The sequence below is a fragment of the Bos mutus genome, chromosome 6 (assembly GCF_027580195.1).
Source record: "Bos mutus isolate GX-2022 chromosome 6, NWIPB_WYAK_1.1, whole genome shotgun sequence".
Classification (NCBI taxonomy): Eukaryota; Metazoa; Chordata; class Mammalia; order Artiodactyla; family Bovidae; genus Bos; species Bos mutus.
In genome coordinates this window covers 93,799,337-93,821,024 of record NC_091622.1, presented here as the reverse complement: position 1 = coordinate 93,821,024, position 21,688 = coordinate 93,799,337, and the positions used below count along the sequence as shown (strand labels likewise).

The 21,688-nt window shown below is 39.3% G+C and overlaps 1 protein-coding gene and 1 long non-coding RNA gene across 3 annotated transcripts in view; one reads left to right on the top strand and one right to left on the bottom strand.

Moving 5' to 3' along the window:
• Nucleotides 1-21,688, bottom strand: part of LOC138988317 (uncharacterized) — a 173,323-nt gene that overhangs the window by 14,316 nt on the left and 137,319 nt on the right. Inside the window, exons 3-4 of one of the 2 annotated variants that reach the window (XR_011464627.1) lie at nt 13,530-13,726; nt 7,762-7,820 (exon numbers count right to left, since the gene is read on the bottom strand). This is a non-coding gene — a long non-coding RNA (uncharacterized lncRNA). The remainder of the gene's footprint in view (nt 1-7,761; nt 7,821-13,529; nt 13,727-21,688) is intronic. The other variant, XR_011464626.1, reaches the window with a different exon arrangement.
• On the top strand, nt 19,081-20,745 carry GK2 (glycerol kinase 2). The gene has a single exon (XM_005904220.3). The coding sequence runs from the start codon at nt 19,081-19,083 to the stop codon at nt 20,743-20,745; it is 1,665 nt and encodes a 554-aa protein (XP_005904282.1).

Genomic DNA, 21,688 nt, shown 5'->3' with positions numbered 1-21,688 from the left:
ACCCCATGAGCAGTATGAAAAGGCAAAATGATAGGATACTGAAAGAGGAACTCCCCAGGTCAGTAGGTGCCCAATATGCTACTGGAGATCAGTGGAGAAATAACTCCAGAAAGAATGAAGGGATAGAGCCAAAGCAAAAATAATACCCAGTTGTGGATGTGACTGGTGATAGAAACAAGGTCTGATGCTGTAAGAGCAATATGGCATAGGAACCTGGAATGCTCCTGGAATGGAATCAAGGGAAATTGGAAGTGGTCAAACAGGAGATGGCAAGAGTGAACGTGAACATTCTAGGAATGAGCGAAATAAGATGGACTGGAATGGGTGAATTTAACTCAGATGACCATTATATCTACTACTGTGGGCAGGAATCCCTTAGAAGAAATGGAGTAGGCATCATGGTCAACAAGAGTCCATAATGCAGTACTTGGATGCAATCTCAAAAACGACAGAATGATCTCTGTTCGTTTCCAAGGCAAACCATTCAGTACCACAGTAATCCAAGTCTATGCTCCAACCAGCAATGCTTAAGAAGCTGAAATTGAACGGTTCTATGAAGACCTACAAGACCTTTTAGAACTAACACCCAAAAAAGATGTCCTTTTCATTATAGGGGACTGGAATGCAAAAGTAGGAAGTCAAGAAACACCTGGGGTAACGGGAAATTTGGCCTTGGAATACGGAATGTAGCAGGGCAAAGGCTAATATAGTTTTGCCAAGAAAATGCACTGGTCATAGCAAACACCCTCTTCCAACAACACAAGAGAAGACTCTACACATGGACATCACCAGATGGTCAACACCGACATCAGCCTGATTATATTCTTTGCAGCAAAAAATGGAAAACCTCTATACAGTCAGCAAAAACAAGACCAGGAGCTGACTGTGGCTCAGATCATGAACTCCTTATTGCCAAATTCAGACTTAAATTGAAGAAAGTAGGGAAAACCACTAGACCATTCAGGTATGACCTAAATTAAAAACCTTATGATTACACAGTGGAAGTGAGAAATAGATTTAAGGGCCTAGATCTGATAGATAGAGTGCCTAACTAACTATGGACTGAGGTTCGTGACATTGTACAGGAGATAGGAATAAAGACCATTCCCATGGAAAAGAAATGCAAAAAAGCAAAATGACTGTCTAGGGAGGCCTTACAAATAGCTATGAAAAGAAGAGAAGAGAAAAGCAAAGGAGAAAAGGAAAGATATAAGCATTTGAATGCAGAGTTCCAAAGAATAGCAAGAAGAGATAAAAAAGCCTTCCTCATCGATCAATGCAAAGAAATAGAGGAAAACAACAGAATGGGAAAGACCAGAGATCTCTTCAAGGGAACATTTCATGCAAAGATGGGCTTGATAAAGGACAGAAATGGTATGGACCTAACAGAAGCATAAGATATTAAGAAGAGGTGGCAAGAATACACAGAAGAACTGTACAAAAAAGAGCTTCACGACAGATAATCACATTGGTGTGATCACTCACCTAGAGCCAGACATCCTGGAATGTGAAGTCAAGTGGGCCTTAGAAAGCATCACTACGAACAAAGCTAGTGGAGGTGATGGAATTCCACTTGAGCTATTTCAAATCCTGAAAGATGATGCTGTGAAAGTGCTGTACTCAATATGCCAGCAAACTTGGAAAACTCAGCAGTGGCCACAGGACTGGCAAAGGTCAGTTTTCATTCCAATCCCAAAGAAAGGCAATGCCAAAGAATGCTCAAACTACCGCACAGTTGCACTCATTTCACACGCTAGTAAAGTAATGCTCAAAATTCTCCAACCAGGCTTCAGCAATATGTGAACTGCAAACTTCCAGATGTTCAAGCAGGTTTTAGAAAAGACAGAGAAACCAGAGATCAAATTGCTAACATCTGCTGGATCATCAAAAAAGCAAGAGAGTTCCAGAAAAACATCTATTTCTGCTTTATTGACTATGCCAAAGCCTTTGACTGTATGGATCACAATAAACTGTGGAAAATTCTGAAATAGATGGGAACACCAGACCACCTGACCTGCCTCTTGAGAAACCTATAAGCAGGTCAGGAAGCAACAGTTAGAACTGGACATGCAACAACAGACTGGTTCCAAATAGGAAAAGGAGCATGTCAAGGCTGTATATTGTCACCCCGCTTATTTAACTTCTATGCAGAGTACATCATGAGAAATGCTGGGCTGGAAGAAACACAAGCTGGAATCAAGATTGCCGGGAGAAATATCAATAACCTCAGATATGCAGATGACACCACCCTTATGGCAGAAAGGGAAGAGGAACTAAAAAGCCTTTTGATGAAGGTGAAAGAGGAGAGTGAAAAAGTTGGCTTAAAGCTCAACATTCAGAAAACGAAGATCATGGCATCTGGTCCCATCACTTCATGGCAAATAGATGGGGAAACAGTGGAAACAGTGTCAGACTATTTTTGGGGGCTCCAAAATCACTGCAGATGATTGCAGCCATGAAATTAAAAGACGCTTACTACTTGGCAGGAAAGTTATGACCAACCTAGATAGCATATTGAAAAACAGAGACATTACTCTGCTAACAAAGGTCTGTCTAGTCAAGGCTATGATTTTTCCAGTAGTCATGTATGGATGTGAGAGTTGGACTGTAAAGGAAGCTGAGTGCCGAAGAATTGATGCTTTTGAACTGTGGTGTTGAAGACTCTTGAGAGTCCCTTGGACTGCAAGGAGATCCAACCAGTCCAGTCTGAAGGAGATCAGTCCTGGGTGTTCTTTGGAAGGACTGATGCTAAAGCTGAAACTCCAGTACTTTGGCCACCTCATGCGAAGAGTTGACTCATTGGAAAAGACCCTGATGCTGGGAGGGATTGGGGGCAGGAGGAGAAGGGGAGACAGAGGAATGAGATGGCTGGATGGCATCACCGACTCGATGGACATGAGTTTGGGTGAACTCTGGGAGATGATAATGGACAAGGAGGCTTGGCGTGCTGTGATCCATGGGGTCACAAAGATGTCGGACATGACTGAAAAACTGAACTGAACTGAACTGATCCTTCTTAAAATGTTCAAAAGATTTGGCAAAACTAATACAATTATGTAAAGTTTAAAAATAAAATAAAATAAAAAATTGTAGATGAAAGAACACTTCTGAATTCATTCTATGCGATCAGCATTACCCTGATACCAAAATCAGTCAAAGGTATCTCACATACAAACAAAATTGATGAACACATATACAAAAAACTTCAACAAAATATTATCAAACTTCATCCAACATTACATTAAAAGACCATACATTGTAATCAAATGGGATGCAAGGATTTTTCAGTATCTGCAAATAAATCAGTGTAATACACCACATTAGCAAACTAAAGAATAAAAACCACATGATCATTTCAATACTTGCAGAAAAAGCTTTGTACAAAATTCAATGATTATTTATAATAAAAACTCTCCAGAAAGTGGGCATAAAAGAAATACATTTCAATATAAAGCCCATATATGATAAACACACAGCTAACATAATTTGTTGCTGTTTTTCAGTCGCTCAGTTGTATCTGACTCTTTGTGACCCCATGGACTGCAGCATGCCAGGTTTCCCTGTCCTTCACTATCCCCTGAAGTTTGCTGAAACTCATGTCCAACATAATATTCAAGAGTAAAAAAGCTGAAAGCATTTCCTCTAAGATCAGGAACAAGACAAGGATGCCCACTCTCACCATTTTTTAAAAATATAAATGTATTTATTTTAATTGGAGGCTAATTACTTTACAATATTGTATTGGTTTTGCCATATATCAACATGAATCCACCACGGGTATACACGTGTTCCCCATTCTGAACCCCCCTCCCACATCCCTCCCCGTACCATCACTCTCACCATTTTTATTCAACATATTTTTGGAACTTCTAGCCATAGTAGTCAGAGAAGAAATAAAAGGAATCCAAATTGAAAAGGAAGAAGTAAAACTGTCACTGTTTGCAGATAACATGATACTATACGTAGAAAGTTCTAAAGATGCCACCAGAAAACTACTAGAGTTCATCAAGAAATTTGATAAACTTGTAGTATATAAAATTAATATGTAGAAATCTGTTGCATTTATGTACACTAACAATGAAATAACAGACTAAGCTCAAAGTTATAGTAACCAAACCATATGGTGCTGGCCCCAAAACAGACACATAGATCAATGGAAAAGAATAGAGAACCCAGAAATAAACCCACAAACACATGGTCAGTCAGTATAAGAAAAAGGAAGCAAGAATATACAAAGGAATTTCCTACTTTCTAATCCTTGGGTTGCCTCACTACCTTGTTTGGGTTTGCAACCTTTCTATCATCTTTGGAATCAATGTCTTGTTTCAAATTCCCTCTGTTGCAAATAACCGAAGTGGTCTTCATTTTCCTGTTTAGACCCTAACCCTGACTTATGCAGTAAAAATCCAGCTATTTTAGTAGCTGGATACTGAAAGAGGAACTCCCCAGGTCAGTAGGTGCCCAATATGCTAGTGGAGATCAGTGGAGAAATAATTCCAGAAAGAATGAAGGGATGAAGCCAAAGCAAAAACAATACCCAGTTGTGGATGTGACTGGTGATAGAAGCAAGGTTCAATGCTATAAAGAGCAATATTGCATAGGAACCTGGAATGTCAGGTCCATGAATCAAAGCAAATTGGAAGTGGTCAAACAAGAGATGGCAAGAATGAATGTCAATATTCTAGGAATCAGCGAACTCAATGGACTAAAATGGGTGAATTTAACTCAGATGACCATTATATCTACTACTGCGGACAGGAATCCCTCAGAAGAAATGGGGTAGCCATCATGGTCAACAAAAGAGTCCGTAATGCAGTACTTGGATGCAATCTCAAAAACAACAGAATGATCTCTGTTCGTTTCCAAGGCAAACCATTCAATATCACAATAATCCAAGTCTATGCCCCAACTTCTTCAGCTGAAGAAGCTGAAGTTGAATGGTTCTATGAAGACCTACAAGACCTTTTAGAACTAACACCCAAAAAAGATGTCCTTTTCATTATAGGGGACTGGAATGCAAAAGTAGGAAGTCAAGAAACACCTGGGGTAACAGGCAAATTTGGCCTTGGAATACAGAATGAAGCAGGGCAAAGACTAATAGAGTTTTGCCAAGAATGCACTGGTCATAGTAAACACCCTCTTCCAACAACACAAGAGAAGACTCTACACATGGACATCACCAGATGGTCAAGACCAAAATTAGATTGATTATGTTCTTTGCAGCCAAAGATAGAGAAGCTCTATACAGTCAACAAATACAAGACTGGGAGATGACTGGGGCTCAGATCATGAACTCCATGTTACCAAATTCAGACTTAAATTGAAGAAAGTAGGGAAAATCACTGGACCATAAAGGTATGACCTAAATCAAATCCTTTATGATTATACAGTGGAAGTGAGAAATAGATTTAAGGGCCTAGATCTGATAGATAGAGTGCCTGATGAACTATGGAATGAGGTTCATGACATGGTACAGGAGACAGGGATCAAGACAATCCACATGGAAAAGAAATGCAAAAAAGCAAAATGACTGTCTAGGGAGGCCTTACAAATAGCTGTGAAAAGAAGAGAAGTGAAAAGCAAAGGAGAAAAGGAAAGATATAAGCATCTAAATGCAGAGTTCCAAAGAACAGCAAGAAGAAATAAAAAAGCCTTCCTCATCGATCAATGCAAAGAAATAGAGGAAAACAACAGAATGGGAAAGACTAGAGATCTCTTCAAGAAAATCAGAGCTACCAAGGGAACATTTCATGCAAAGATGGGCTCGATAAAGGACAGAAATGGTATGGACCTAACAGAAGCAGAAGATATTTAGAAGAGGTGGCAACAATAGACAGAAGAACTGTACAAAAAATATCTTCACGACCCAGATAATCATGATGGTGTGATCACTCACCTAGAGCCAGACATCCTGGAATGTGAAGTCAAGTGGGCCTTAGAAAGCATCACTACGAACAAAGCTAGTGGAGGTGATGGAATTCCACTTGAGCTATTTCAAATCCTGAAAGATGATGCTGTGAAAGTGCTGTACTCAATATGCCAGCAAACTTGGAAAACTCAGCAGTGGCCACAGGACTGGAAAAGGTCAGTTTTCATTCCAATCCCAAAGAAAGGCAATGCCAAAGAATGCTCAAACTACCACACAATTTTACTCATCTCACATGCTAGTAAAGTCATGCTCAAAATTCTCCAAGCCAGGCTTCAGCAATACGTGAACTGTGAACTTCCTGATGTTCAAGCTGGTTTTAGAAAAGGCAGAGGAACCAGAAATCAAATTGCCAACATCCGCTGGATCATGGAAAAAGCAAGAGAGTTCCAGAAAAACATCTATTTCTGCTTTATTGACTATGCCAAAGCCTTTGACTGTGTGGATTACAATAAACTGTGGAAAATTCTGAAAGAGATGGGAACACCAGACCACCTGACCTGCCTCTTGAGAAACCTATATGCAGGTCAGAAAGCAACAGTTAGAACTGGACATGGAACAACAGACTGGTTCCAAATAGGAAAAGGAGTACGTCAAGGCTTTATATTGTCACCCTGCTTATTTAACTTCTATGCAGTGTACATCATGAGAAACACTGGGTTGGAAGAAGCACAAGCTGGAATCAAGATTGCCAGGAGAAATATCAATAACCTCAGATATGCAGATGACACCACCCTTATGGCAGAAAGTGAAGAGGAACTCAAAAGCCTCTTGACGAAAGTTAAAGTGGAGAGTGAAAAAGTTGGCTTAAAGCTCAACATTCGGAAAACGAAGATCATGGCATCCAGTCCCATCATTTCATGGCAGACAGATGGGGAAACAGTGGAAACAGTGTCAGACTTTATTTTGGGGGGCTCTAAAATCACTGCAGATGGTGATTGCAGCCATGAAATTAAAAGACGCTTACTCCTTGGAAGCAAAGTTATGACCAACATAGATAGCATATTCAAAAGCAGAGAAATTACTTTGCCAACAAAGGCCCGTCTAGTCAAGGCTATGGTTTTTCCTGGTCATGTATGGATGTGAGAGTTGGACTGTGAAGAAGGCTGAGCGCCGAAGAATTGATGCTTTTGAACTGTGGTGCTGGAGAAGACTCTTGAGAGTCCCTTGGACTGCAAGGAGATCCAAGCGGTCCATTCTGAAGGAGATCAGCCCTGGGATTTCTTTGGAAGGAATGATGCTAAAGCTCAAATTCCAGTACTTTGGCCACCTCATGCAACGAGTTGACTCATTGGAAAAGACTCTGATGCTGGGAGGGACTGGGGGCAGGAGGAGAAGGGGACGACAGAGGATGAGATGGCTGGATGGCATCACTGACTCGATGGACTTGAGTCTGAGTGAACTCCGGGAGTTGGTGATGGACAAGGAGGCCTGGCGTGCTGCGATTCATGGGGTCGCAAAGAGTCGGACACGACTGAGTGACTGAACTGAACTGATGCTTCCAATGTGGCTTAGTAAAAAAAGAATCTTCCTGCCATTGCAGGAGACTCAGGAGATGGGGTTTCTATCCCTGTGTTTGGAATATCCCCTGGAGAAGGAAATGGCAACCTCCTCTAGTATTTTTGCCTGGAAAACCCCATGTACTGAGAAGCCTGGCAGTCTATAATCCACAGGGTCACAAAGATTCAGACACAACTGAGCACACACACACATATGGGTTTGTGCCCCCCCTCCCACATTCATATGTTGAAATCCTAATCCACAGTACATTAGAATGTGATTCTATTTGGAATTATACTATATGAATGTGTAGTACTCGGTAGGGCATACTGCACCTGGTTACTGAAAAGCCATGGTCTCTTTCTTATTTGCAGGCAATCTCCTTATACACACCCTGGAGAGGTATAGTGGAAAGAGAAAATAAAAACAGTAGTTAGCCTTTCATAGTTCTTATTCTATAGACATACCTCCACCTGAAAGAAGAAATTGGGAATATTTGACTTGGAAGACAGGACAGCTGAGATAAAAATGGGAAAGAAAAATCCCAAGAAAAACAGAAAACCCAGTCACCTCTCCCACCCCTAGTTATATTCAGCTTTAGCCATTTATTAACACTTACTACAATTGGCAGTTCGCTTACCTTCATTTACTCGGTTTTTGCCCCCTTCACCACTAGAACCTCACAAGGACAAGGACCATGTCTGTCTAGTTCCCAGTTTTATCCCAAGGCTATCCCAGAACTTATTAAATAGTTGATACCTGGTAAACAGTTCTTGAATAATGAAGGAAGGGAAAAGAACTGCAAAAGTATAAACTATTTATTATTCTTATGTGCAAGACACTACTGAGACTATAGAATGACTCAAACAATCTTGTCCTCTTAGGTAGCTTACACTGTAATCAAAGAAAAAGAATGGACAGTGCTGTATCAAGAGTCACTGCATGCCTCAGAATTTCAGAGAAGGAAGAGCAAAGAGTACTTATTGACAGATGCAATTTCTAAGGATGTGCAGAAATAGCCAGCAAAACCAGAAAAGAAACCAGTCACAGAAAGACAAATACTGTGTGATTCCACCAATATGAGTTATCAAATACAGTCAAACTCATAGAAGCAAAGAACAGGATGGTGGTTTCCAGGGGCTGAGGGGAGAGAGAAATGTAGAGTTGGATCAATGTGTATAAAAGTTCAGTTACGCAAGATGAATAAGTTCTACAGATCTAAGTTACAACATTGTGCCTGAAGATAACAATACAGAATTTACACTTAAAAGTTTGCTAAGAAGGTAGATATCACATTAAGGGTTCTTATCCTAATAAAGAGAGAGAGAGAGAGAAACACGAGAATGCTTCATCAGCATCAACCTCTGAATGTTTTCCATACTGCAAAACCATCGGAGTTTCTCTAATATGCTATTTCATGTCAAAGCCTGGCTGTCACAGTGAAAGAGCTATACTTTCAACACTCTCTGTGAAATCAGGGGTCAGCAGGAAGCCTACCAGGCACTTCAATGATGACCACCTGCAATCCCCTCTAGGATACCACTGAACTCCTGGCCTCCATGGGTCTATTAGCCTGTCTGATGAAAAGGTATCTCATGGCACCCAGTGCTCTGAAGTGTGCTATTCCTGTCCCCTCAGGCTGACTGGAGTGCCCATCTGCCTTGGTATTCAACAACTGCAAAGCAGCCCAGCATGCAGGGAATGAAATATCTACTGGGTAAGGGAGACTGTCAATTCTGAAAATGCGTGTCAGTGTGCACTGCCTCTGAGGGTCTGAGGTAATTTTTATGCATTGTGGTAAAGTAGTCCCAGCCTAAGTCTAAACATTTGGCAACTTTCTAGAGAGTATAATTAAGTATCATTGACTATGATTTCCTGGTTTTATCTACCTTTTTAGATGACTATCACAGGAAAGGTTATTCACTTTCCTTCTTAGTGGCTCTTTTTTTATTAGATTTTCAGTTAATAAAGCAATAGAGCAGTAAGTATGTTTCCTACTATTGATATCATTTAATGATAAACATGTTTCAGTAAATATGTATTAAAATGATAAATAGATGAGTTAAGCGTGTATTTCCCATGTAATAAATGCATGACTTTATCTAAATATCAGTTCTAACAATAATTTGGGAGAACACCAGTAACTCATTTTATCATTTCACATACTTAGTCACTTGGCAAATTCATTTCATTCTAAATATTATGGCAAGGTAACACATGAAGAGATACATAGTTTTTACTTGACATTATAAAACATATTTTTCTGGTAGTTTTCAGGTCATAAAATTAAACTTATTTGTTTCTCCCAAGCCAAATAAGATTTGGTAAAATGATGGATTCCAGTCTACTGAAGAATTCTTGTCCAGGTAAGATTTAAATGCTTTGGAAGAGTCAGACTACTGGATCAGCTCCATGACCAGCTGAGAATTTATTAAGTACATAGTCCAACTTCTTTTTTTTTTTTTTTCATTTTCTTTTATTTTTAAACTTTACAATATTGTATTGGTTTTGCCAAATATCAAAATGAATCCGCCACAGGTATACATGTATTCCCCATCCTGAACCCTCCTCCCTCCTCCCTCCCCATACCATCCCTCTGGGTCGTCCCAGTGCACCAGCCCCAAGCATCCAATATCGTGCATCGAACCTGGACTGGTGACTCGTTCCATATATGATTTCAGGCTATTATAAAAATGAATCCAAGAGCCTTGGAAGAGCCATGAACTATTTTGATGTCTAGGCCAGGATGTCCTTTAGACATTCTAATTGCTTCAGAAGGACCCTAAAACAGTGTCTAGCTCTATCTGTGTCTCCATAGGCACAGATAACCCCTGGAACAGCAGTCTAAAGTTTGTCAGAGACTTTCGGGATAAATACAGGATAATGTTAATGCCAAAAACTCATTCCCTTAAACCTGATAAAACCTGAGTAACCAACTATCAATCAATAAAATGATACTTATTAAATGCTCTATATATGCCTTCAAATTGTGGTGCTGAAGAAGACTCTTGAGAGTCTCTTGGACTGCAAGGAGATCAAGCCACTCAATCCTAAAGAAAATCAACCCTGAATATTCATTGAAAGGACTGATGCTGAAGCTGAAGCTCCAATACTTTGGCCACCTGGTATGAAGAGCCAATTCACTGGGAAAGATGCTGATGCTGGGGAAAATTGAGGGCAGAAGGAGAAGGGATGAAAGGATGAGACGGTTGGATGGCATCACTGACTCGATGAGTTTGAGCAAACTATGGGAGATGGTGAAGGACAGGGAAGCCTGACATGCTGCAGTTCATGGGGCTTGCAGAGTCGGACATGACTTAGTGACTAAACAGCAATAATGCCTGGTATATACTGGTGACCATAATAGAGAGACGGGGGCTATCTTCCAGGCTTATAGTTCAGAAGAGATGGCATACAGCAAACAATTCATTCAAGAGCAATGGCTGTTAGAAAAAGAGAAGTATAAGGTACAGGGGGACTAAACTAAGGCTAAGGGGTCAGAAAGGTTTCCATGAAGCCGAAAAATGAGTTGACCTTTTGGTAGGTGGTATAGGAGAGAAGGAAGGATGTCCAGGAAGGTGAACCAGCATGTGATTCAAGACCAGTGGAGAGAATTAAGTGGATTCTGTGCCCAGATCCTCTAACTGAAATAACAGAAATTGTATCATTTTAAAGAAACATTTCTGAGGGATAAAAGTGTCCATTCATGAGACACGCTGATGACTTATGTGAGGAGGCAGAGTCTATACCTAAGTCAGGAATACAGGGTAACATTTACCTTTGGTGATAGACTATCACCTATGTAACAGACAAGTCCACAACCACCTCCCCCTCAACAAAGCAGATCTCTCTCCAAATGCCATCACAACTGAATGGATAAAAGCTGCCAACCCAAATTTACACATTACCTTCCAGGGTCATTTGGGTTGTATGAGTAAATATGTATGACCAAGGACTTCCCAGCTGGAGTGAATGGTAAAGAACCTGCCTGCCAGTGTAGGAAAGGTAAGAGACACAGGTTCCATCCCTAGGTTAGGAAGATCCCTGGAGGAGGAAGTGGCAACCCACTCCAGTATTCCTGCCTGGAGAATCCCATGGACAGAGGAGCCTCGAATACATGGGGTCGCACAGAGTTGGACATGACTGAAGCAACTTAGCACACACATTTATGACCAAACTGACTGCTCACTGTACACCATTTTCTATTAACTTAAAATAAAAATCAAGTTTCACTGGACAACATATTCTAAAATCTTTAAATTTTTGAAGGGACAAGTTCCTTTTTAGAGTTCCTAAATTTTATCCCTAAGAAAAAAGGGGCCTAGGAGATAATTTAACTTGCAAAACATCCTAAAGCTAGTTAGAGTCAGAGCTGGAACTAAAATCCTGATTTTTATTCTAATTCTCTTTACACAATTACATATAGATGTTCTTAAAATTATCTATATATATTGCCACTCTCTAGCAAAAGTGATAATGACTGGATATAAACAACCAACCATACCTAGAGAAAAACTCTTGGTCAAGTTATTCATTAGAATCCTATTATATGACAAGTATAATTTTGTAAATAGTGAGACTGAGATCATTAGATTAGTAATGCTACTAATAATGTGGATGAGTCACAGATTTGCAGTGATGGTGAACAATGGCTATAAGAGGCTAGACAGCACACGGCCACAGCAAAAGGTGTGTGAACACACGGTGGCTCTAACAATGACTCAGCAACAATGACGCCAATTTGCTCAAGTTTAGTTTGACCTCAAGCCTCTGCAGCTTCTTTATTTTGTTGACCTATGTAAACCACACACGCACAGAAAAAGTGCAAGAAAACTTTGCCATCGTGGTGCTTTAATACATTTGTTCTCTTGTAAAATATGTATAGGCATCACACATAAAATCCACTCTGACAGTACGCAGCAGAACACTCTACTGACCAAAGACCGATTCAGATGCCCATTAGACATTCAAGAGAAGGTGGCGGCCTCTGATTCTCCTCTCAGGCAGCACTCTGCCACCTCTGTGCCTTTCATAGAAAGGTTTGCAAAGCTCTGGGTCTTGTGCAAGTGACATCAAAAGCAGCCAATTTCTTGCCTACATCTCTTTTTCTCCATCCAGGTAACATCCAGAAGAACATGGTAGATGATAAGCGGACAGAATCAAATAAGTGATTCATTCCATTTGCATGAAAGACTCTTGCTCACTTAGTCAGCAACAATCAATGACAGCCAGGCTTTAAAATGAAACACTTTCTTCCCTTCAACTCTGTCACATATACACACATCCCAAGTAAAGATTGAATGTCTATTTTTTTTCTAAAAAAAAAAAAAAAGATGGGGTGGGCAAGACAGAGAATCTTTCACATTCTACATTTTCAGAGAAAGTATCCAACACGACTTGCCATGATAACTAAATTTATTATTAACTGTGTATTTCATGATGTTAGTGACAATATGTTAATGTGATTTTTCACGTCCTCCTGCAGTGAACAGATGGCTCCTTTTACTTTACTTTCCACATCAAGTGTGATTATTTCTTGGTGCCAAAAGCCACCTGCCGCTCCTCGGTCTCCAGTCTAATTTTTTATGTTGGTAAAACACAGCAGGACTTGTTATCAGTTGGATGGCATCTTAATAAAAGGAGACATGCCAACATATTGACATCATGTTCAAGGGGAAATTTCAGCCCCTTCAAACCCTTAACCCCCTTCCACTATCCCCTTTCAAAAAGTGAGGAAGAAAAAGGAAAAAAAAATAGAGGCAAAGACCCCACCAGTTTCAAGATGTTTGATTACAATTGTTGGGCCTACAGCCAGGTTGCTGAATTGGCCTCCCTTTGTTCCTAAACCCAAGCACCTCACTCAGGGCTCTGATCTTTCATCCTGTGTAATGATAATTAGCCATAACATATTCCAAAGTCAAATGTAAGCAGGAATACATTAACATTGAGATCAGTGTCAGGGCAATTTTCACTGGGAAAATGACAAAGAACTCACACACATACACACACACACAATCAAAAATTTCAAAATTCAAGTATTCATACAATCACTTTCATAGCTGTGAATATTAAACCCACTGGCTCGTCTGTTATGAGTGCTTACCTAGAATGCCAAGACCTCCTAATGTGGATGCAGTGACTCCCATAGCCCGTGCTTAACAGAGAAAACATGAGTAATAAACCATGGTAGCCTTCTTTAATTTTTCCATTCTTTCTTAGAACAAAGAGGTATAGTATGTTCGGTGATCTGTGGTCCAAGAAGAGGTCTTCCAGGCGATTGGATGGTGCGGCTCTCAACAGCTGGTCCAGCACATTTGGGAACAGCATGTAGAAAAATGCGTCAGTGTTTTGAAGATTACCAACTGTGATGATGCATTGGTTATGACACAACCTAAAAAATGTTAAATTTTCTAGCCACAATCGATATAATTCAGTGTCCTTACCATCAGGGTGCACACTCTCAAATGCAAGATGAGATACATGCAAATTCGGTAAAACCAAAACTTCCAAAACGGATTCTCATTCACTAGAGACTATAAAGAGTACTCTTCAATGAGCACTCTTCAATGACTGTTATTTCTTGTTATAACCAAACAAAGCGTTAAACCTGCAGCTGGCTTCCTAAGATTTATAAGGTTTATAAAAAGCAGAAGAAAATTCCTAGCAGAAGAAAATTCCTACAATAAAAGTGCTAATATTTTAACAAAAAAATGATTCACAATTAACAGTTGCCTTGAGACAAACAACTATAAGTAGATTATGCCACCACAGAATCTCTCAGATTAACATAAACTTGGCATTGACTCTTTTATTTTCTTCAATTATCCCTCCAAACAAAGAACCTGTAAGAAACAGATCTCTATTAACTGTTTTGCAGCTTTTTATTTGTATTACATTTCCCAGTGAACTCCAGGAGTTGGTGATGGACAGGGAGGCCTGGCATGCTGCGATTCATGGGGTCACAAAGAGTCGGACACGACTGAGCGATTGAACTGAACTGAACTGAATATTTTGTTATGGCAGTGGTTTAGTTGATAAGTCATGTCCAACTCTTGGGACCCCATGGACTATATTTTGCCAGGCTCCTCTGTCCATGGGATTCTCCAGGCAAGAATACTGGAGTGTGTTGCCATTTCGTTCTCCAGGGGATCTTCCGGACCCAGGAATCTAACCCAGGTCTTCTGCATTGCAGACAGATTCTTTACCGACTGAGCTAAGAGGGAAAATTAATACTTTATTATAAAAATTGGCAAACATAGAAAAGTTGAAAGAACCAACATTTTGTCTACCACACAGATTCTACAATTAATATGTTATGATACTTATTTTACTATGTATCTTTTCATTTACCTGTTCTTTTATCTATTCATCAATCTATTATGTTAGATTTCAAAATGAATAACCAATAACCATCCAGCAACCAAAATTAAAATTAACTTGTGTTTATGCTAATTAAAGTGAGAACCATAAATAGTGGTGCTCATTAAGTCATTCAATAAGTATTTCTTGAGTTTTTGCTTAGGGTCAGGCACTGTTCTAAATGCTGAAGACAGCCAAAATACCTGCCCTCATTGAACTTATAATTTAGTGGGACTGACAGGGGAAAAATAATAATTAAATGAATGGCTCTCTAAAAATGATTTGTACAAAGGAAGATATGCCAACATAGACAAGTAGTCAAGATTATTCTTAACTTAGACGTTGTAATAAGGTTAGGAAGAATGTTTCCTGTGTCACTATAATATTGTCTAAAAAAGAGCCCATATGTAGCAGCCTCTCATAAGATAGCTGTCATACTACAAATAAATTTTAAATTTTACAGCATGGACATCATTTAAAAGATTTTGTATTAAGAAGTAACTGCACTATAGAAGTGGAGAAGGAGAAGGCAACCAACTCCAGTATTCTTGCCTGGAGAATTCCACGGGTAGAGGAGCCTGGCAGCGACCGCAAAGTTTTGGACATGACTGAAGTGACTGAGCATGCACTATTCAAGACCTTAAAGGTAAATAAATAATAATAGGAAGTCAGTTCATTTAACAACTTTAATTGTAGCAATCTTACATCAAAAGACTTTTTCAAGACATATCTGGTTTGGGGGGACTATTCTAAATAGTATGTCTACCACTACAGGAGTTGCGTTTGTATGAATATGATGCAAAGTGAAGTAATTTCCTAGTAAAGTATAACGTCCTCAGAAATAAGGTTGTGCCAATGATCATTTCAGAGGTGTTTAAATTAAAATGTAGGGAGGCTATTACAGACTAATAATCAAGTTTTTATGTTTTTAACGGAAAAAGAATGGCGTTAGTTTAAGCAAACAAAAAGCATTGCTAGTCAACTTTGGTTAAATCCACCAATAGTTTATAACTACTCTAAGAAAGTTAAATCAATCTGGTCAACTTTCCTTTCTAAACTAATTTGAGATACTTATTATCTGATTATTTAGTAGCTGTAATTTATTAACAGTGGAACTAGTATGCAAACAAAGTTCTTTACAGACAGAACTGATGACTTTATGTAAGTTACTTAAACACAAAATGCTTAAAGTATACCACGCTCAAAAACTAATATGACTGGGATATTTGTGTGTATATACTGAAGTGGTAGGAGAGAGAAAAACCAGAGAAGAAACTTTGGGTCAAATTTTTTTTTATTGAATGTATTAATCTACATACAGAAGGTCTACTATTGCCAAATATTTAGGAAGAAAAAATTTAATCTGTTCCATGTGAATTAAAACATTGTATGGTAAATAAGCATACTAGTAAGTGTTGTCTCTACATTTTTGCTTAGAAAAGCTCTGGTTGATTTTTAAAACTTAAAGATATTATCAAGAAAATCTGTGCCACCTTCTGATTATTTCAATCCCCTACCATTCAAATTAAGTCTGGTTGCTAATTTTGTTTTTCTGATTTCCTTAAAATAGTTTACTTAAAAGAAAAATGTGATCCAGTTAAAATAGTAAAATAACAATATTGCTGCTGATTTTTATGGTATTTTCTATTAGTTCTGCTGGATTCACTAAGAATAAATGAGTTGCATCCTCGAGCTAACTTAAAAGTATAGCCTATGGCACAATGCAAAAAACTGTCATTCATGGATTGAAAGTGACGTCGCTCAGTTGTGTCCGACTGTTTGTGACTATGGATTGTAGCCCCCAGGGTCCTCTGTCAGTGGGATTTTCCAGGCAAGAATACGGGAGTGGGTTGTCATTTTCTTCTCCAGGGGATCTTCCCGATCAAGGGATCGAACTTAGGTCTCCTGCATTGCAGGCAGACTCTCTACCCGCTGAGCCACCAGGGACTGGACATTTCATAAATTTAAATTAATGAACATATAAATATTTATTCACCAACTTTACAATTGATCTGAAACTTTCAGCTTCTATTAAGTGGACTTCCACTCCTGTAATGATGGTGTAATAGAGATTAGATTTATCTTCATTTATCATTTGAAACAATTAAAAATGAATAAAACACTTGAAACAATTCGTATAAGTCAGAAATTACATAACAGCAGTTTATAAGATGCTGACTACCAGGCCATGAAGGATAGTGATCTCTGAGAGGCAAGAAACAAATAGCATGAATACTATGACTTCCCCAGCCTAGTTACTTAAGAGAAATTTGAGGCCACAGCACTGGGAAGGGAAACCCAGGTGAAGCTCAGTGTAAACTCTGTAGTAAGGAGATACAGCTGAGCATTCAGAGAGACAAAGGCAGCTAGAGTTGCAGGACATGGTACCAGAAAGAAAAGAGTTACACAGGAAGAGCACTCGGGAGACCTTCAGCATGTCCCCTTTGAGTATTCAGTTGAGTATTGATCAGTGCACATGTGTATAAAGAAGCTACATGAGGCCGGGGAAAGACGCATATTAAAAGACTAAAGGCAACAGTATCCAGCATTTACCCATGCCTGGGAATAGAGACTATTTCCACCGGCCAAAAAAATATCATTTTTCATGGGCCTTGGCTCAAGTACCCTGAAGGATCTTATCAGAGGTAAGGGGAATAATTAGTCCCAGATTAAGTACTGTCCTACTTCACCTATTAATAGCAAATCTAAAAGACAGGATTCAAAAGAATCAAACTGTTTCCATGTAACTTAACTGCATCGCAAAACAAAGCTTGAGGCCTATAGGAATACAGACATAACCAGCAAACCAACCAATCCAATCCAAACAATTCACAATGTTTGGCACCTAATCAAAAATTATCAAGCATGCAAAGAAGCAGAAAAATACAAGATATAATGAGGATAAAAATTAATCAGTCAAAATTGAACCAGAACTGACACAGATGTTAGGATTAGCAGAAACTGAAATTAAATTTATTCTAACTGTATTCCATGTGTTCAAAAACCTAAGTAAATATTTTTTAAAATCCAATTGAACTTCTAGTAATGAAAACGACAGCGTGTGAGGTGAAAAATACACTTGATGAATTAGCAGCAGATTAAACAAGAGAAGAAAAGACTAGTAAATTTGAAAACATAGCGGTGGGAACTCTCTAAAATGAACCACAGAAAGAGAATATAATTATAATAATGAGTATAGCATCAGTAAACTCTGGAATAACACCAATATATGTCATGGGAGTCCCTAAAGCAGAGAAGAAAGGGAAAATAAAGCATATTTATAGAAATAATGGCCCAAAGTTTTCCAAATTTGATGAAATCCATAATCCATAGACCCAAATAGTTCAATGAGCAGCAAGCACAGAAAATAAGAAAACTATACTAAGTAGTATCATCATAAAACTGACCAAAACCATTGATAAAGAGAAAAAAACTCTTAAAGACAGTAAGAGAAGAACTGTGCTTAGTCACTCAGCTGTGTCCACTCTGCAATGCAGTGGACTGTAGCCTGCCAGGTTCCTCTGTCCATGGGGATTCTCCAAGCAAGAATACTGGAGTGGGTTGCCATTTTCTATTCCAGGGGATATTCCTGACCTAGCGATAGAATCCGAGTCTCCTGCATTGCAGGCGGATTGTTTACCACCCGAGCTAGGAGGAAGCCCAAATATATTTAGTTGAATCGGTCTTAATTGTGGCCTGCAGCATCTCTCGCTGTGGCCCATGGGCTTCAGACATTTTAAAAATGTTTAACAATGAACTTTACACCTGAAACAACACAAAAGAGGGTGGCGCAACAGTTTCAAGACTCTGAAATTTAAGAAAAAAAAGTAGCTAAGAATTCTATACCCATAGAAAATATCTTTAAATAGTAGATTAAATCCTCTTCAGATATTCAAAAATAATAAAAAATGCATTTCCAACAAACCCACACTACAATAATGAGGGAACTCTTAGAGGCAGAAAGAAAATGGTTAACATTAATGTGGATCCATGCAATACAGTGATGAGCACAAGTACAATAATTCTGTGGGTAAATATCTTACTCTTCAAAGTTTAAATCTCCTTAAACAATAATTGAGAGGCTGGTGGTTGAGCCTGGGCCAAAGGAATCAAGTGAGAAAGGCAGCGCTGGTTTCACTGCAAAGGTATCCTTGAGCAGCGGGCAGTCAATGGCGCCGGCGCCTTATGATGAGCCTGACGCTGTTGACGTCCTGCGTGCCCCTCCCCGACCAACACCTCCATCACCAGGGAAACGAGAAACGGCACCAGAGCAGCTGAGCCGACCCACTAGTTTCATGGCAGCTCCAAAGACAGCAGCTGGGGGTCCGTTGGTGGGGGCTTTGGTCCAGGGTACGGACTACTCTAATTTTATGGTTTTCAATTCAAAAACATCAGAAGTACTTAGTCACCATCGAGTGGAATTAACCCAAGAGGTCCCAAAAGAAGGATGGATAGAACAAGACCCTAAGCAAATTCTTCAGTCTGTTAATGAATGTATAGAGAAAACATGTGAGAAACTTCAAGAACTGAATATTGATATATCCAACATAAAGGCTATAGGTGTCAGCAATCAGAGGGAAACCACCGTGGTCTGGGACAAATTAACCGGTGAGCCGCTCTATAATGCTGTGATGTGGCTTGATGTAAGAACCCAGTCTACTGTTGAGACTCTTAGTAAAAAAATTCCAGGAAATAATAACTTCGTCAAGTCCAAGACAGGTCTTCCACTTAGCACTTACTTCAGCGCAGTGAAACTTCGTTGGATTCTTGACAATGTGAGAAAAGCTCAAAAGGCTGTTGAAGAAGGCAGAGCTCTTTTTGGTACTGTTGATTCATGGCTTATCTGGAGTCTGACGGGAGGAGTTGATGGAGGTATCCATTGCACAGATGTAACAAATGCGAGCAGGACGATGCTCTTCAACATCCATTCTTTAGAATGGGATAAAGAGCTGTGTGATTTTTTTGAAATTCCAATGGACATTCTTCCAAATATCTGGAGTTCTTCTGAGATCTATGGACGAGTGAAAACTGGGACCCTGGAAGGTGTGCCAATATCTGGATGCTTGGGGGACCAGTCTGCTGCATTAGTAGGACAAATGTGCTTCCAGGAAGGACAAGCCAAAAACACGTATGGGACAGGCTGCTTCTTACTATGTAATACAGGTCATAAATGCGTGTTTTCTGAATGTGGCCTCCTGACCACAGTGGCTTACAAGCTAGGCAAAAACAAGCCCGTTTTTTATGCACTGGAAGGTTCTGTGGCCATAGGCGGTGCTGTTATTCACTGGCTGAGAGACAATCTTGGAATTATAAAAACCTCAGAAGAAAGTGAAAAACTTGCTAAAGAAGTAGGTACTTCTTATGGCTGCTACTTCATCCCAGCCTTTTCAGGGTTATATGCACCTTATTGGGAGCCCACTGCAAGAGGGATCATCTGTGGGCTCACTCAGTTCACCAATAAGAGTCATATTGCTTTTGCCGCATTGGAAGCTATTTGTTTCCAAACCCGAGAGATTCTGGATGCCATGAACCGTGACTGTGGAATTCCGCTCAGTCATTTGCAGGTGGATGGAGAAATGACGAACAACAAAGTTCTTATGCAACTGCAAGCAGACATTCTGCATATTCCAGTAATAAAAGCCTCCATGCCTGAAACAATGGCACTGGGAGCTGCCATGGCAGCAGGAGCTGCAGAAGGGGTGAACGTCTGGAGCCTGAAACCTGAGGATTTGTCAACCATCATGATGGAACGGTTTGAACCACAGATCAAAGCCACAGAAAGTGAAATTCGTTATTCTACATGGAAGAAAGCTGTGATGAAGTCAATGGGTTGGGTTACAGGTCAGCCTTCTGAAAGTAGTGAAGCTAACAACTTCTCTAGTCTGCCCTTGGGTTTTTTTATAGTGACTAGCATGATAATGTTAATTGGAGCAAGATACATCTCAAGTATATTTTCATAATACCAAGCATGGACTCTCAAGATGTGAGCTTTTCACAAAATGAAATAAATCCAGCAATTCTGCCTTTTAGTGTGATGACGCTATAACAGACTCTAACTTCACTCATTGAACACTTAACTTCATGACTTAAAAGAACCCTAGAAGTAGACTTTTGGCTGGAAATAAATAAATTACAGCAGAAAATGCTGCAGAAATATTTGGTGTGTTTTTTAACATCGGCAGTTAAGGTCAGACCAACCACTAGGAGTCAACCCCTCCACTGTCATAAAATCCTACTTCACTCCCTCTAAAATACAGAACACTGAGATTCTGTCTATGGAATTTTTCATCATACATTTTCTAACCTTTAGGACTAGGATTTGGCTCTCTGTGCTACACACACTTGATTAAGAGGTGTAACTACCTTGTTAAAACTGAGGGATATCTTGTTGTAACTGTTGCTGTTTATAATGGATCCCGAAGTCCTCTTTTGCACATATTAGGGAGGCTACAATACCTTTACTGAATGTTTAAGGGAAACATTAGTTTTTATAATAGAAATGTAGCATTCTCATAGCCTAGATATTTTCCTAAAATATATTTGTCAAAATTCTTCAGACATTTTACATGCCTCACCAATTACACTACTTTTCTATGTAGATCATATAGGGAGAAGGGCATGTTTTACTTTTTATTTTCATATCTCCATTTTTATGTACTCTACTTGGTATGTATAACATATATGCTTATATTCTTCATATAGAGAACCCACTGATGAAGTTTATAAGAAGGATAGTCTTATGTGGACCACCACAATAAATATTTTAGGGTAAACATATACACATATATATTTAGAGCAACGAATACACATACTATTATCAGTAGAAAGTTTTTTAAATAACTGGTATTTATTATTTTAGTATGTGTTTTATATTGATATAAAACAGTATATTATGGTTTCAAC

What these genes read in the sequence shown, in the direction of transcription:
- GK2 (XM_005904220.3), top strand. Translation starts at nt 19,081, where the DNA reads ATGGCAGCTCCAAAGACAGCAGCTGGGGGTCCGTTGGTGGGGGCTTTG.